At 36.3% G+C, this 13509-nt stretch overlaps 1 protein-coding gene across 1 annotated transcript in view; it reads left to right on the plus strand.

Annotated features, from left to right (window-relative positions):
* The window catches only part of scfd2 (sec1 family domain containing 2), a 114256-nt gene that overhangs the window by 92116 nt on the left and 8631 nt on the right, over positions 1–13509 (plus strand). The window contains exons 6-7 of the mRNA XM_079583574.1: positions 6016–6161; positions 12669–12803. Coding sequence (XP_079439700.1) covers positions 6016–6161; positions 12669–12803 — 281 coding nt within the window. The remainder of the gene's footprint in view (positions 1–6015; positions 6162–12668; positions 12804–13509) is intronic.

The raw sequence follows: 13509 nt of genomic DNA on the forward strand, positions 1-13509 counted from the left end.
TTTCTAATGAACTGTCCTCTCACTCTCATGCACCCTGTTGTTAGGTTAAAGCAGGCGGACACGCTCGAGAAGATCTGTGTGTGTGTTTGGGTGTTTATGAAGTTAATCTTCTGCTCTTTTCTTTGGTAGAGATCAGTATACTAACATTGGAGGTTGCTACGCACACACATCTGTATTTCAAAGGGAAGGGTTTGCGTGAGAGGAGAATGTGGGGGATATGCACACGTGTGTGTGTGTGACTCCCGTCTGTTCTCACACCAGCACCTGGCTGTGGCTCAGGATTTGGTGTTGTGATCACCATTACCATCTAAACCGCAGCCAACACCCTCTTGCACTGCCACGCTGTTTCTCTTGGCACGCAGTCAAATGACTGTCTGGCTACATGAAAACACACGCACATATTGCATCTGCTGCAGATCTCTTGCAGTTTCTTAAGCCCAATTTATACTTCTGCGTCGAACCCTGATGTGCACCTCTCTAAAAATGTAACAACGCGTCAATTATACGCGGACGCAATCGCTGTGATTGGTCTGCTAGAACCCCTCCCTCGGGTTTCACATGCTCCCTATGCATGTGTAATTGCACGTCAATTTCTCCTAATCTGACTTTCTTTTATTTATTTAATAAATAAATTAATTCATTATTTGCTCTGAGGTGGAAACAGGATGAGAAGGTACAAATATTTCACTGAATTGGCTGAAACTAACAATCCGTCATTTCAATACAGTTTGTCCCCCAAACAAAGTTTTCATTGTTGTTCCTGTATGGAAGTAAAATAATGACAAATGTCTTTTAAACAAAAAAGCATGTTGAATTGCACTGATTGAAAAAAAAAAAAAACATGCTTGCATTACCAGTGCTTGCATTGAAATGCATTGTATTTTTGGGGGCTGAAATTCAGCGTTGTTGTATGTTTAAGCTGTGAATATTTCAAGTGAAAACATTTCACCCAAAATTTCATTATTAAAAATTCAATAATCCATATTCACATTCCAGACTTAAAGGGATACTTCAGCATTTAGCATTAAGCTTTGTATCAGTAGAAAACCTGTGGTATTTTCAAATTACCATGCTTCCCTCCCTCATGTCCCCCTGAGACGAGAGATTTATGTATGTTTTGTCTGGAAAAACTCCTCCGATGACGCAAAAATAGTCATCAGAGGATTTTTTGGCCAGAGGCTAGAGACTACAGCCAGTAGAAGGCGCTAGATCTGCATGTTTTCAACCCGCCCATAGAAGGTGGGATCTCACTCACAGAATGTACAAATAGTGTCAGCCATCTTTTATTTGGAAGCTAAGCTAACACGCTTTTGTTCTGTGGAGAAAGCTGAGTAGTAGCGGTTACCATACATCCTTTTTCCTGGACCGGCCGCCGAGATCGTCCAAAATGTCCGGGATTCGGCTTTTGCTTTCTGCAGTCGCCATTCATTGTTTACATGCACACCTTTTGTTTCAATCTAACTGAATTCATTCCGATTGGTGAATCTGAATGTAGTGTTTACATGAATGCTAAACAAGTGATCGGTTGATGTGCATTTTAGCATTGCTAAGAAAATTCCCGCTCCTCCGTGAGAGATACGAGACCGGTGCGTCTCACAGGTGCCGCTCATCAGTAATCACGCCACCGGCCTCGCGTCGTTCTCCCGCGGCCCTCAGCCTTGTCCTGCTCGCCACAGTAAACATGATGAATGGCGACTGTAGAACGCAAAAGCCGAATCCCGGACATTTTAGGCCAATTCTGGTCAATCCCCGGCAGGCATGTCACGGAGACTCAAGATAAAAAAAGTTTCTTTAAAGTTTCGAGTCAACTAGTAGCCTAGCCTAGTTGTTTAACTGTGCTCTTACCGGTAGGCGTGTTCAAAAATACCATAATATTCAACAGGCATAGGTCCATTTTATTTCGCTTTACATATTCACTTCCACAAATTCAGTGGTTCAAATTCAGCAGATCTAGGAACTGCAGGAATAGCAGTAGAGTACCGATGTATAATATCCATACTGTTAGTCTCCTAACCAGCATTTGGTGCAAGCGGTGTTCACAAAGACCATGTCAAAAGGTAGAGAGAGTCATTCATTCACTGATTCGCAGAAATGGAGCAAACGGTAAGTATTATTATAATCAGGGCCAGTATATATGTGGAAAAAAGCTGGGATTGTTAGGAATGCACCAATATGAAAATTTTGGCTGATACCGAAAACAGTAATTATTTATATAACGCGATAACCAATATATTGCCCGATAAATCCAAATCCAAATTTTTATATAATTTTTTGAGAGCCTGATTACAAAAACAGGCTTTTAAAGGCTCACCATTACAGCCACATCTTAAGGAACATAAATTCTACATAAATCAAACATAAATCACTATAGTGAACCAGTGTAAGATTCCTTAACTTTTAACATTAATTTTACACTCGAGTGGCCAACTTTATAAAATCTATTGCATCACAAAAAAAAAAAAAATGTTGCCTAAATAATCCAAGCAGGTCATTGGACAACATTACTTTGCGGATCAATACAATTATATATTTTTGCAATTATACAACATGCTTTTCTGTTTGAAAGACATTTGTCATTATTTTACTTCCGTATTCCTGGCTGTCTAACACCAACTACTCTGCACTAAAAAAATGTTTTAACATTTTCAGAAAGACTAAATTATGACTGGTTTTGGCTAAAAAACAACATTAATAAGAGGTTGAGACCTTATAGGGGGAAATTAAATGATGGTGAATTGTATGAAATGAATGACCACTTTGACAGATTCTCCCATTTTTATGAAATGGTAGCTACACAATCAAGTAAACTCTCACTAAAGTACTCTTATTTTGGCTACTAGTTGTTTTACCTCCCTAGATGCCTTGATTTTCTTCAGGCATGTTATATTTACCATGCCTTTCCATCTTCTGGAAAACAAACATTCACATCCGAATCTGCCTGCATCACTATATCCTTATCTCCCACTGCTGTCAAGAGCAACAGAGCAAGAGAAAAGAGCAGAGACAGAAGAGGCTAAATAGCACGCATTTGAAAGGAAAAAAAAAACACGAAAAAAACAGCAAGCTAAATATGAAACCAGTTATATTTGGGCTGACAGGAAGGATGATCATAACACACAGAGAGAAGAGAGACTGAGACTGGTGTAATGGCTGCTGAAAATTCAGTTTTGCCATCACAGGGATAAATTACATTTTAAAATATATTAAAAAAGGAAAAGTTATTTTAAATAGTAATTTTTCACAATATTATAGTTTGTACTGTATTTTTTTATCAAATAAATGCAGCCTTGGTGAGCATAAGAGACTTTCTTAAAAAATAAATAAAACATTATTAAAACTTATTTATTTTTGTTTATCTTGTCCATTTACAAAGTTTTTTTATATGGTATTTGTTTTATAATTCATTTCACCTGGGTTTTTTAACAGTTGTTTGACATACAAAATACTGCTTGGTTTTGCAAGCTAAGGTACACTGTAAAAAAAAAATGTTGGTTTAACTTAAAAAAGCAAGTTACCTTGTTGCCTTCAAATTTTGAGTTCGTTGTAATTAAAAATGTGAGTTAATACAATGAAGAAGAATGGTTTAATAAACAGAAACTCAACAAAAGTATGTTATCTTCACACATTAGTTATCAAGGTTGATTTGACAAAATATAAAAAGTTGTGATAACAAATCATGAAAATATTTTTTTGATGCACAGGATTTTTCTTTTGTTTTTACTCAAAAGTGCAGTCACGGTTATACTTTTTATCTGTTTTTTGTGTTCACTACAAAAATAAAACCCCTGCCTGTATCATGTGAAGCAGTTGAGCTGTGATTTTTGTGATTCATCAATGGTAAAAATCAGTTGCTTGTTCTTATTCTACCATCAATATGAGTCTTACATAAGTGTACTGCTCCGCTCTAGCCATGCGTCTGCGGGTTTGGCAAGGCCAGAGAGGTTTAACTGCCCAAGCAGAATGTCTTATTCCTCAGGTGCAAGATTGTTTAGATCTGGTTGAAGGATGGGCGGCTCTCTCATTACCCAACACTTGCATTCCACAGCTGACGCAGGGTGATGTGCCAGCCTCACCCACCCATGTTGCTATCCCATCCTCCATTTGTCTTCTCGGAGTCTCTCTTTGCTTTCAGCACCATCAGTGCTGCTGGAATGACAACAAAGTTTGTTTTTGTCAAACACAAAAACTTTGCCCCCACCCTAAATGAAACTGATACATTCTCACTCTCTCTTTCACAGTCTCTCACTCTCTCATTCACCAGCGTCTGAGTTTAGCGAGTGCACATTACATTAGGATTAACTCTGTTGCCTTCCATTGAAAAGAGCTTTTGTCCTCTGATTCCCTTTCAGTAATACAACTCAATCTAACGTACAGCCCACATCCTAACAAAATTGTATATCATATATTCTATCAGTATATTTATTTACTATATAATTTATAAAATGTATAAAAAATTATATCTCGCTTTACATGGCTTAAACATTTGCCAACAATGTGAAAAGTCTTCTAGGCTATTCACCAGTCTTCAATTAAGTGAAAAACGCATTCATTGTCATTTGCAGTGTCATGTTTTAAATAAAATGCAGAGGCTTAGATTTGCACAAAACACAAAACAGAATCTCGCTCACTGGAGCTTTTATTCATGTTTACAGCGAATTACTTTAAAACAATAACAAAACCATTTACGGAATCCCGAAGCAAAGGAAAGAACAGCAAATCACAACTTTTCATAGTTGTTGACTGCGGCGCTGGAGAATAAATACTCAGTACATTTCAAACAATCTGTAACAGACAAAGCAATAGTGACACATGACAAAATCATTGTTACTTGCACTTGTGTGTTGCGACATTACTGTCGGATCCAATGTAGTCGTCACTGCATCAACTTTTTTTTGTTTTTCTGAAAAGTCTGCGTCTTTTTTTAAAATGAATACACAGTGCCTTACTGACACGATCTGGAACTTTGTTAAAATATAAGTTCATCCACGCTTTCTTAATGTTAGGATCACAAGAAAGGCAATGCAAAGCACTTCCGGTTCCATTGTCCCGAAGTCAATGGGTTTTTTGAATGGGGTTTTGGTTAAATGCTGAAATAAGGTCTTTGGACACTTTCACGTTGTATTCTACGACATCAGTACTTGTGATTTTTTTGAAGCTGTTACATGCCTTTAAAAAGGCGGTTGCTAACAAGTGGCTAAATGAGACTAGGCTGTCGAAGAGATTAAACTTCCTCAAGCCAAAAAGATAAACTTCGCTTTTGCAGCCTTGTTATGGTTTTAATTGTGCTCTTATAAACTATCCTAACATTCTGTGGAAATAATTTTAGATAAAAACTGAAAGAGTTGTCGGAAGCTTAGTGATGGTGGCGTTGAATTCGTGGGACTGTGGTGTAGTTCAACTTCACCTGGCAATTTCATTTAGGCTTCAAAATTCATAAAAGTTCTGTTCATCTGTGAAAATTATCTTGATGGACAAAACGTGCAAGTATCATAAACTTTTGTGGTTCACAGAGCTTGTTTTTAGCGATAATCCAAAAGCCTATGGGAAAATCCTATTGGGTTTTTGTCGAAGGAACCAGCGTGATGCCAACTGCCGGTTGGCCTACAAAGTGACGTCATACCTGCACCACTATATTCAACATGACGTCCGTGTATCGGTGGGCCAAATCCAAAACGAGACTTTTAGGTAGTTTGCTTTTAATAAAAGCTTTTTTTGTTCAATTCACTCAGTTCATGACCCCTTTAATATATTTTTAAATGTAACTTATTCCTCTGATGGCAAAGCTGAATTTTCAGTATCGTTACTCAAGTCTTCAGTGACCCAATCATTCTAATATGCTGATTTTCTGCATAAGAAAAACATTCTTATTATTATTTTGTGGAAACTGTGATGCCTTTTTTTCAGGATTCTTTGATGAATATAAAGTTCAAAAGTGTGAATGAGAGTGCCAGAAAGATTTGTTACATGAACATTCATGTAGTGTTCAGACTCTCTCCTCTGTGTTTGTGTATGTAGGAGTCTCCGGCCCTGAAAAGCTGACCGTGGAGCGCGCTCACTCTGCCCTGGAGAACATGTTTGAGACCCTGAGGGGAGTCAGTCATGCCCGAGACCACCTGAAGCAGTTCAGTTCTGTGTACACTCCCAGTGATGGAACACACCAGGTCAGTGAAGCTTCACTGTCAACAAGTGATCAGTTGACTTAACTTAAAAAAGTGACACATATTTAACGTTCGGCTGGCCTCCCTAAAGCATAAATGTGAAAAAACTTGACCCAAACAAGACTCTTGTAGCTTCTCTGATATCCACTTTTTTTGTTCAGTATCTCGAAGTGTAAAAATATTTGTATTGAGGGTCCAAAAATCTACTTGAAAATTAAATACCAAATAAGAGTATACAGGTGAAACTCGAAAAATTTGAATATAATTTATTTCAGTAATTCAACTTAAAAGATGAAATTAATATTTTAAATAGACTCATTACATGCAAAGTGAGATATTTCAAGCCTTTATTTGTTATAATTATGGTTATTATGGCTTACAGCTTATGAAAAACCCAAATTCAATGTTTTCAAAGCTGTAAGCCATAATCATCAAAATTATAATAAAATAAAGGCTTAAAATATCTCACTTTGCATGTAATGAGTCTATATAATATATAAGTTTCACCTTTTAAGTTGAATTACTGAAATGAATGAACTTTTGCACGATATTCTAATTTTTCGAGTTTCACCAGTAATTGTCTATCAAATGATGATGGTAAGAATTCAAATGAAAGAAATTATATTAAAGAAAGCTTCTGTCGCTATTTGCACATCTGCTATATTTTACCTCCATGGAAAAAGTTGCCAGAATGCTGCATTTTTTCCCCCAGAAGTCCATGTGGCAACACATATGTGGAATTCTGCTCATATTCACAAAATATGAAGAACAACATCATAAATCTTTACATTTTTATTATTTTATCAAGCGCTGGCTCATCTAATGTTGTATGATGCTGTGAGTGACGGCTAAATACCCACAGACAAAATAATGAAAGTAAAGTATAGTGTCAGTTCAAACATTGCATTTTGGTTCCTGTGCGTATACATGAGCATAGTACCTCTGCGATTCATATCAGATATGATAATAATTATACTCTGTCCTGTTCCTTCATAAATTTCATCTCATCCTGTGAGATCACTGCATTCATGCAGAACCTGCTACAGGCTGTGTGTGACTGTCTTTGACTACGTGAAGCCAGAGAGCGTCACAAGCTTTTAACTATACTTTGACAGAACTGAACATCCACGCTTGTACCTCTGAGAGTGTTTCATGAGCTGTGTTCACTTGTGTGGCAGGCAGTGAAAGAGAAAGAGTCCGACTGAGGGACAGCGGTGTAAAGAGCTGATTATATAACACACTGCTTTCTTCTCCTAACCAGGAAGCACTTGTGTTACAGTCATTCAGAGATGTTCTCTGTTCAGTATTTTTTAGCTGTTTTATTCATGCGTGTTGGTGGGATAATTAGCTAAAAGTAATGATGCAGGTAACTCAATGCAGTTTTTGTAAAGTAGCACACAATGTCCTCTTAACTTGACAGCAGCTCAAATGTTTTAAAAATAGTGTAGCTTTTTCTGTGACAAGCTTTTTCCATCAGGATGCGGTGTATCTCGGTGCATCACTGTTTTTAATGTCACATTGTATGTTTCTTTTTCTTTATATCTGACCCTTTGTTTTAGTTAGCTTCTATTGGTTAGTAGTTTGTAGTGTAGCTAACTACTTTTTCAAGAAAGTACTGTACGGTTGTCACTAACTGTTTTAAAATATTACTATCTATATGCCTATATATATTACTATCTATATGCCATTTTCAAAGTAAATTCCCTAACACTGTTATTTATAGATTTATTTAATTGCATTTTAATCAGTCACAATACTGTCTTTTGAACATTGTAGTCTAGTTTTAGTCATATTGGTCATGGTGATCTGTGGAGTTTAATCCACTGTGTTCCTCCAGTTGTTTTTCACAGATTGAGTGTCATGAAACTGTAAGCGAGCCCTGCACCACTGCATTCATGTATCACCAGTAGCCTGCATCTCATTTTTTCTTTTTTCTTTTTTTGTGATGCAAGAACATTTTGTCCTAAATGTAGTATTTTGCCACCAAAACTCAATCTTTGTTTTGTTATCTCACTTTTGCCACACTGCTCTGCCAGAATGATATCTCAGCACCATTAGGAAGTAACGCTATTTGCCAGGCTGTAAGCCTCAGATTACTTCTGTAGATATGCTTTGAACCAAAGTAAACGATAAGGAACTGAAGCCAACGGCGGAAAATGTTGTTGACACGGAAAAAATGTGGCACAGAATTTTTTTTGCTAAAATGGAACACAGAAAATATGTGCTAAGTGCTGGCAGAGAAATGTCAAAGCTTTTTTGGTCACCCTTTAAACCTGTCTGTGTGTATATTCATTGTTGGCTTTTATATAGATGTTGGGGCATTTCTGTGGTTTCTCAATCTCATTCCTGCTCTCGCTCAGAAGTTCTCTGTTGCTCTTCACTATACACTACCATTCAAAGGTTTAGGGTCAGTACGAGTTTTTAAATGTTTTTGAAAGAAGACTCTTGTCCTCATTTTATTTGATCATTTGATTTGATTTGAAGACAGTTGAAAATGGTAATACTGTGAAATATTGCAAATTAAAATAACAGTTTTAATAGATTTGAACATATTTTCAGCAGCCATTACTCCAGTCTTCAGTGTCACATGATCCCTCAGAAATCATTCTAATATGATGACATTTCTTAGTATTATTAATGTTTAAAACTGTTGTCCTGATTTTCAGGATTCTTTGGTGAATAGAAAGTTAATTTATTTTGAAATAGAAATATTTAGTACATTTATAAATGTATTTACTGTCACTTTTGATCAATTTAATGCATCTTTGCCAGTTAAAAGTATTTTAAAAAATTTAAGAAATCGTAAGACTCTTGTTAATTATAGTGTAAATTAATAATGAAATGACCGAAAACAACATATAAGGTTATGTTTAAATATTAAATATAAAGAAAAAAAGATCTCAACTGTTCCCTTGATCATTCTAGAGCAGGAGTATTTCGAGGGAACATTTGTGTGAAAGTACGTCAGTCGTCAGACACGAGAGAACATCATATTTAAATGTGTTATGCTTTGTGTCTCTTCACTGGAGGTCAGATTTCTGTGTTTGAAACATCAGCTGTAAAGAACTCGCGTTAAGAGAACATGTACTTATTCACAGACTTGGCAGTGATACACACACAAAAAGACACACTTCAACAGAAAAACTCAGACATCTATTTGGAAATATTTCCAGCAATACAAATGTATGTCTGTGCCTGAGGTTTTAGATGATAAACAGATTAATTATGTCAGAGAGGTTTGGTACATAGTGTGACTTTGGCGAGACTCACAGTCCAGGAATGTTCCTTGCAAAGTGTGTGTGTGTGTGGGGGGGGGGGGGGGGTCATTTTCATAAATCTTTGATTTATCTACTTTCTATCTAAAAGCTAATCTCTGCGTGACAACTAATCAGTAGATATTGTGGCTAATTTGATTGTTTTATCCATTCCACTGAATCCTGCAGATATTTTCCCCCATAATCAATTCAGAAAATGCACACACACACACACACACATAAAAATTCCACTGTCACTCAATTGAAGAATAATAAGCCTTCTTTTATACTAATTTTGTGTCGTCTTTTTTAGCACACTAGTTTAGCATGCTGAGTAATCTTTCATCTGGTTTATTTTTGTGGTATGATCTAATTGTGGCTGCGTGTCGTTAACAGGCTATTTTTATCAAAGAATGAGTGCATGTTAGTCTTGGAGACTCAGTAAAACATACTTTTTGTGACCAAAATCAGTGAATGAAACATCTTGACTTATCTCATGCTCATTTGCAGTGCAGCATTTACATGAAATTTGGTGATTTAATTCTGAATTACAGTTATATTTTGACACTTATTTGCTAGCAAGTTTACTAAAATATCTTGCTTTGTTTTGCTGTCATTTTCTGACGCCGTCTCAACAAACACCAGGAATTCAAGACTTGTTTATAAAATACACTTTTAGTTTGTTTGTTTTTTAAGAAATTTAAGTCACTATGAAATCAAAGTTGAAAATTCTTATTTTTTTATTGAATATTGCAGTATTTATTATTCACAAGATCACACTTACAAATAATCAGATAGAGTAAAAGAGTATGCATATTTGGCATGCTGTACGAGGAGCGTGCTCAGTATTTTGGTACCAAATGATTATAATAATAATAATAGGTTTAAATAGTATAATAATATTTTGGCTTCTCGAGCTTACATAATAATCGTTTAATTCCCGCCGTCTATAGGGGAACACTGAAACAAACTATTTTGGTGTAGCGACCGAAATTGTATTTATTTGTTTATGATTAATCAGCCTGGATTAATATGATTTTTCTTTGTTTACAGTATATTTACGTACATTAAGCGAGACTGACTCAGTATAGCTCATTTCCTCCCTCAGCTCTTCATCTTCATCTGCTGACGAACACATTACATGCTTGTCACTGTGACCTGGAAAGCCAAATGATTGTTTTGTTTGGCATAAATACAATTAATTAAGTTGTTTTGTGTTTGTAATAATGGTGGTAGTGGGTTCCGATATGAGTCATTAGATGACTAAACATGACAAAGTGCATATTAAATTATTGGAAATGTGGGTGTTTTCCTTTCAGGCTGTGTGTATTGTGACTGCAGGGCACATATGTGTGTTTATTCCGCATTGTTTTTTCTACCTGATGTGTTTTTGACGTGGCGTTCAAAGGCCGAATATAAATGAATTTCTCATTTGTATGTTGCTATTATAAGCAAAGTGTCTCATGTCATATCTTCCCTTATATGGGCACATTTATGGGAATGGCTGTTAATAAATGGCAGTTGAATCACTCATTTTTGGTAAAAGCAGACTTCTGATGTAGATTGTCAATTATCTCCTTTAGAGATGCCAGTAAGTGTTGTTTCTGCATGTACACACATGAGTCGGGAGAGGTGAGATAGGTTAGTCATATCTGTGTTAGGAAGATGCTGAAACCTGCAAGACAGACAGCGCAGGTGATGTGGAGTTTGCACAGGACATCTTTAGCCCCAGGTGCAGATTTCAGTCAAAGATTCATGAAATTAACACACACTTAAGAAGTATGTGTGATTACTGGAAATCTGCATCTGGGTGTGTGAGGTTGAGCAGGTCAGGTCAACTTTCTGGAATGGGCATTTCATGGGTTTCATAAACTTGCCAGTGCCACACAAAAAAAGGTATGTGTTAAAGTTTTTTCAAAGTTTTTTCAAAGTCAAACTTGACACTGAGAGACACATTGGGCAAATATGTTTGAAAGCTCATATTTAGACCAAATATAAAACATTTGCCAAGATAAAAACACAATATGATCTAATTTTTTTTTTACTGGTATGGCTTTTTCTGCTTCTTTTTAAAAACACCAAAATGCAAACACACATCTATTTAACATGTATGCTCTTCCTTTTTGTAACACACTTTCACAAAAAAATACGCCAGTGTAAATTGCTCAGGCTGTTAGATCAGGATCTGTGTGTTGAACCCAACAAACATGCTTATTTCAGTTAAACAGTAGGGGTTGAGAGTGAACTGAGGCTGTACGTTCATATTCGGGAAAACCATGAATCATCATATTACTGAGTCTTCTGCTGATGCTGAGTCTTCTGCTGATGCACCCCCGCTGATGCTTTATATGCAGAAGATAATAACTGTCCTAAACAAGACTTTTAAACCTGCTTTTGTCAGCTCCTACACTCACTCGCCACACAGGAAACAGAACATTACAGGAACACTATGATGGGAAAAATTGTTGCTGAAAATGGGAAATATAATGTTTAAATTTTCCAGTATGGCAGCCCACACTTCTGTACTTGTTTCTTTCTATCATCTTTCTATGTTCTATTTGTTGCAAAGTAAATTGCCTGTGAATGATAATGGGTTTCACCAAAAGAGAAAAATAACAAGACAGCATGTATTTTGTTTGAGAGCGCTGTGTCAGTTTTTTTTTTTTTTTTTTTTAAGTGAATTGTATAAATTCATCACACAGTTGATGGTTGATGTAAGGTGTAAACTGTAAGCCATTGTTTTAATATTACCCACAATGCCATCTGTATGGTATTCAGAGCATCAACTGGTCAGCTTAATCTTTTGTAACTATGGTCAGGTGTACCTCAAGGTTCATATCCCTTTTCTGGTTTTATATACAGTATGTATATGTTGCTCTGTGAAGAGAACAGTGTTTTGGCATATCTATTTAAATTTTGTTTTCTTGTTTGTCTCTGTAAATGATGCTTACACTGTTGAACTTTTTGTTAACATTGTTATTCTTCTCATATCACTTAGTTGTAAATATGTACCTCTTGGGATTCTCTTCAATCAGGCCTTTTCTTCGAAAAGAAAAATTGTGCTTTTTGCATACTAATGGGCCAATTTGAATTCAACATACACTGCAGGGTACCAGAGAAGTGTTTGTGACTGGGAGAACAGGCTTTTCTTCCCAGTATTTTTTTATTTTTGCATAATTCCTCAAATTTTAGGAATGTTCTCCAGAAATGTATCTGACACACATACAATAAGCTGTTTTTGTTGTTGTTTTTATAGGCAACATACCGGCCATTGCTTAAGCAGGTGCTAGAGGAGATCTTCCACCCAGACAGACGTGAATGCCCTGATATAGAGCACATGTCGGGGGGACTCACTGACCTTCTCAAGACTGGCTTTAGCATGTTCATGAAGGTAATTCACACTCAAACATACTTCTTTCAAGCTAATAAAAGTCTTGATTTTCAAAGTCTTTATTTAATCTTGACTAACTATACATCAGTAGAAAGTTCAAAGTCTTGAATAAAATTTTTGACCTTGTTTTGTTTTATTATAGTGCTAACAATTTTCTTATTTTCGTCAGAAGGTATGCAAAATCGAAAAGTCTATGCATTTAATATGAAATGGAGCTTCTTATGCTTACTAAACAACATCCCTTAGGGCTTTTAGTCCAAAAGTGTGCTCATTTGGAAAAAATCTTATGGATTAATTTATGTATACCGGTACTTTAAGTTTCTTTAGAGAGGAGCATATTTTTTCCTATCTATACCCATATGGGGTGACGTGAGAGCATTATGGAGTGCTAAACACTCTCATGTAATGTTGTAACAAGGTTTGTTGATAAGGGAAGGAGGAGGCGGGAACCTGCGAACATTAAACATAAGCGCTGGCTTCAGACACCTGAATGGGTGGTATGCTATTCGGCGTTGCTATTGACGACAGTTGTTATCGGGGAATTATAGAGTGCAACAGTGCCTGGCCCCTATTTCAGCTGCGTTAGTTCCGGAAGTATTTATTCCATTTATTTTATCCATAGGGATTGCATAAGCCATGAACTAAGCCAGTCACTTATGAGGTCCATCACAACACTACAAACTTAGATTTGAAGCAAAAAAGTTTT

The sequence above is a fragment of the Phoxinus phoxinus genome, assembly GCF_949152265.1.
Source record: "Phoxinus phoxinus genome assembly, chromosome: 16".
Taxonomy (NCBI): Eukaryota; Metazoa; Chordata; class Actinopteri; order Cypriniformes; family Leuciscidae; genus Phoxinus; species Phoxinus phoxinus.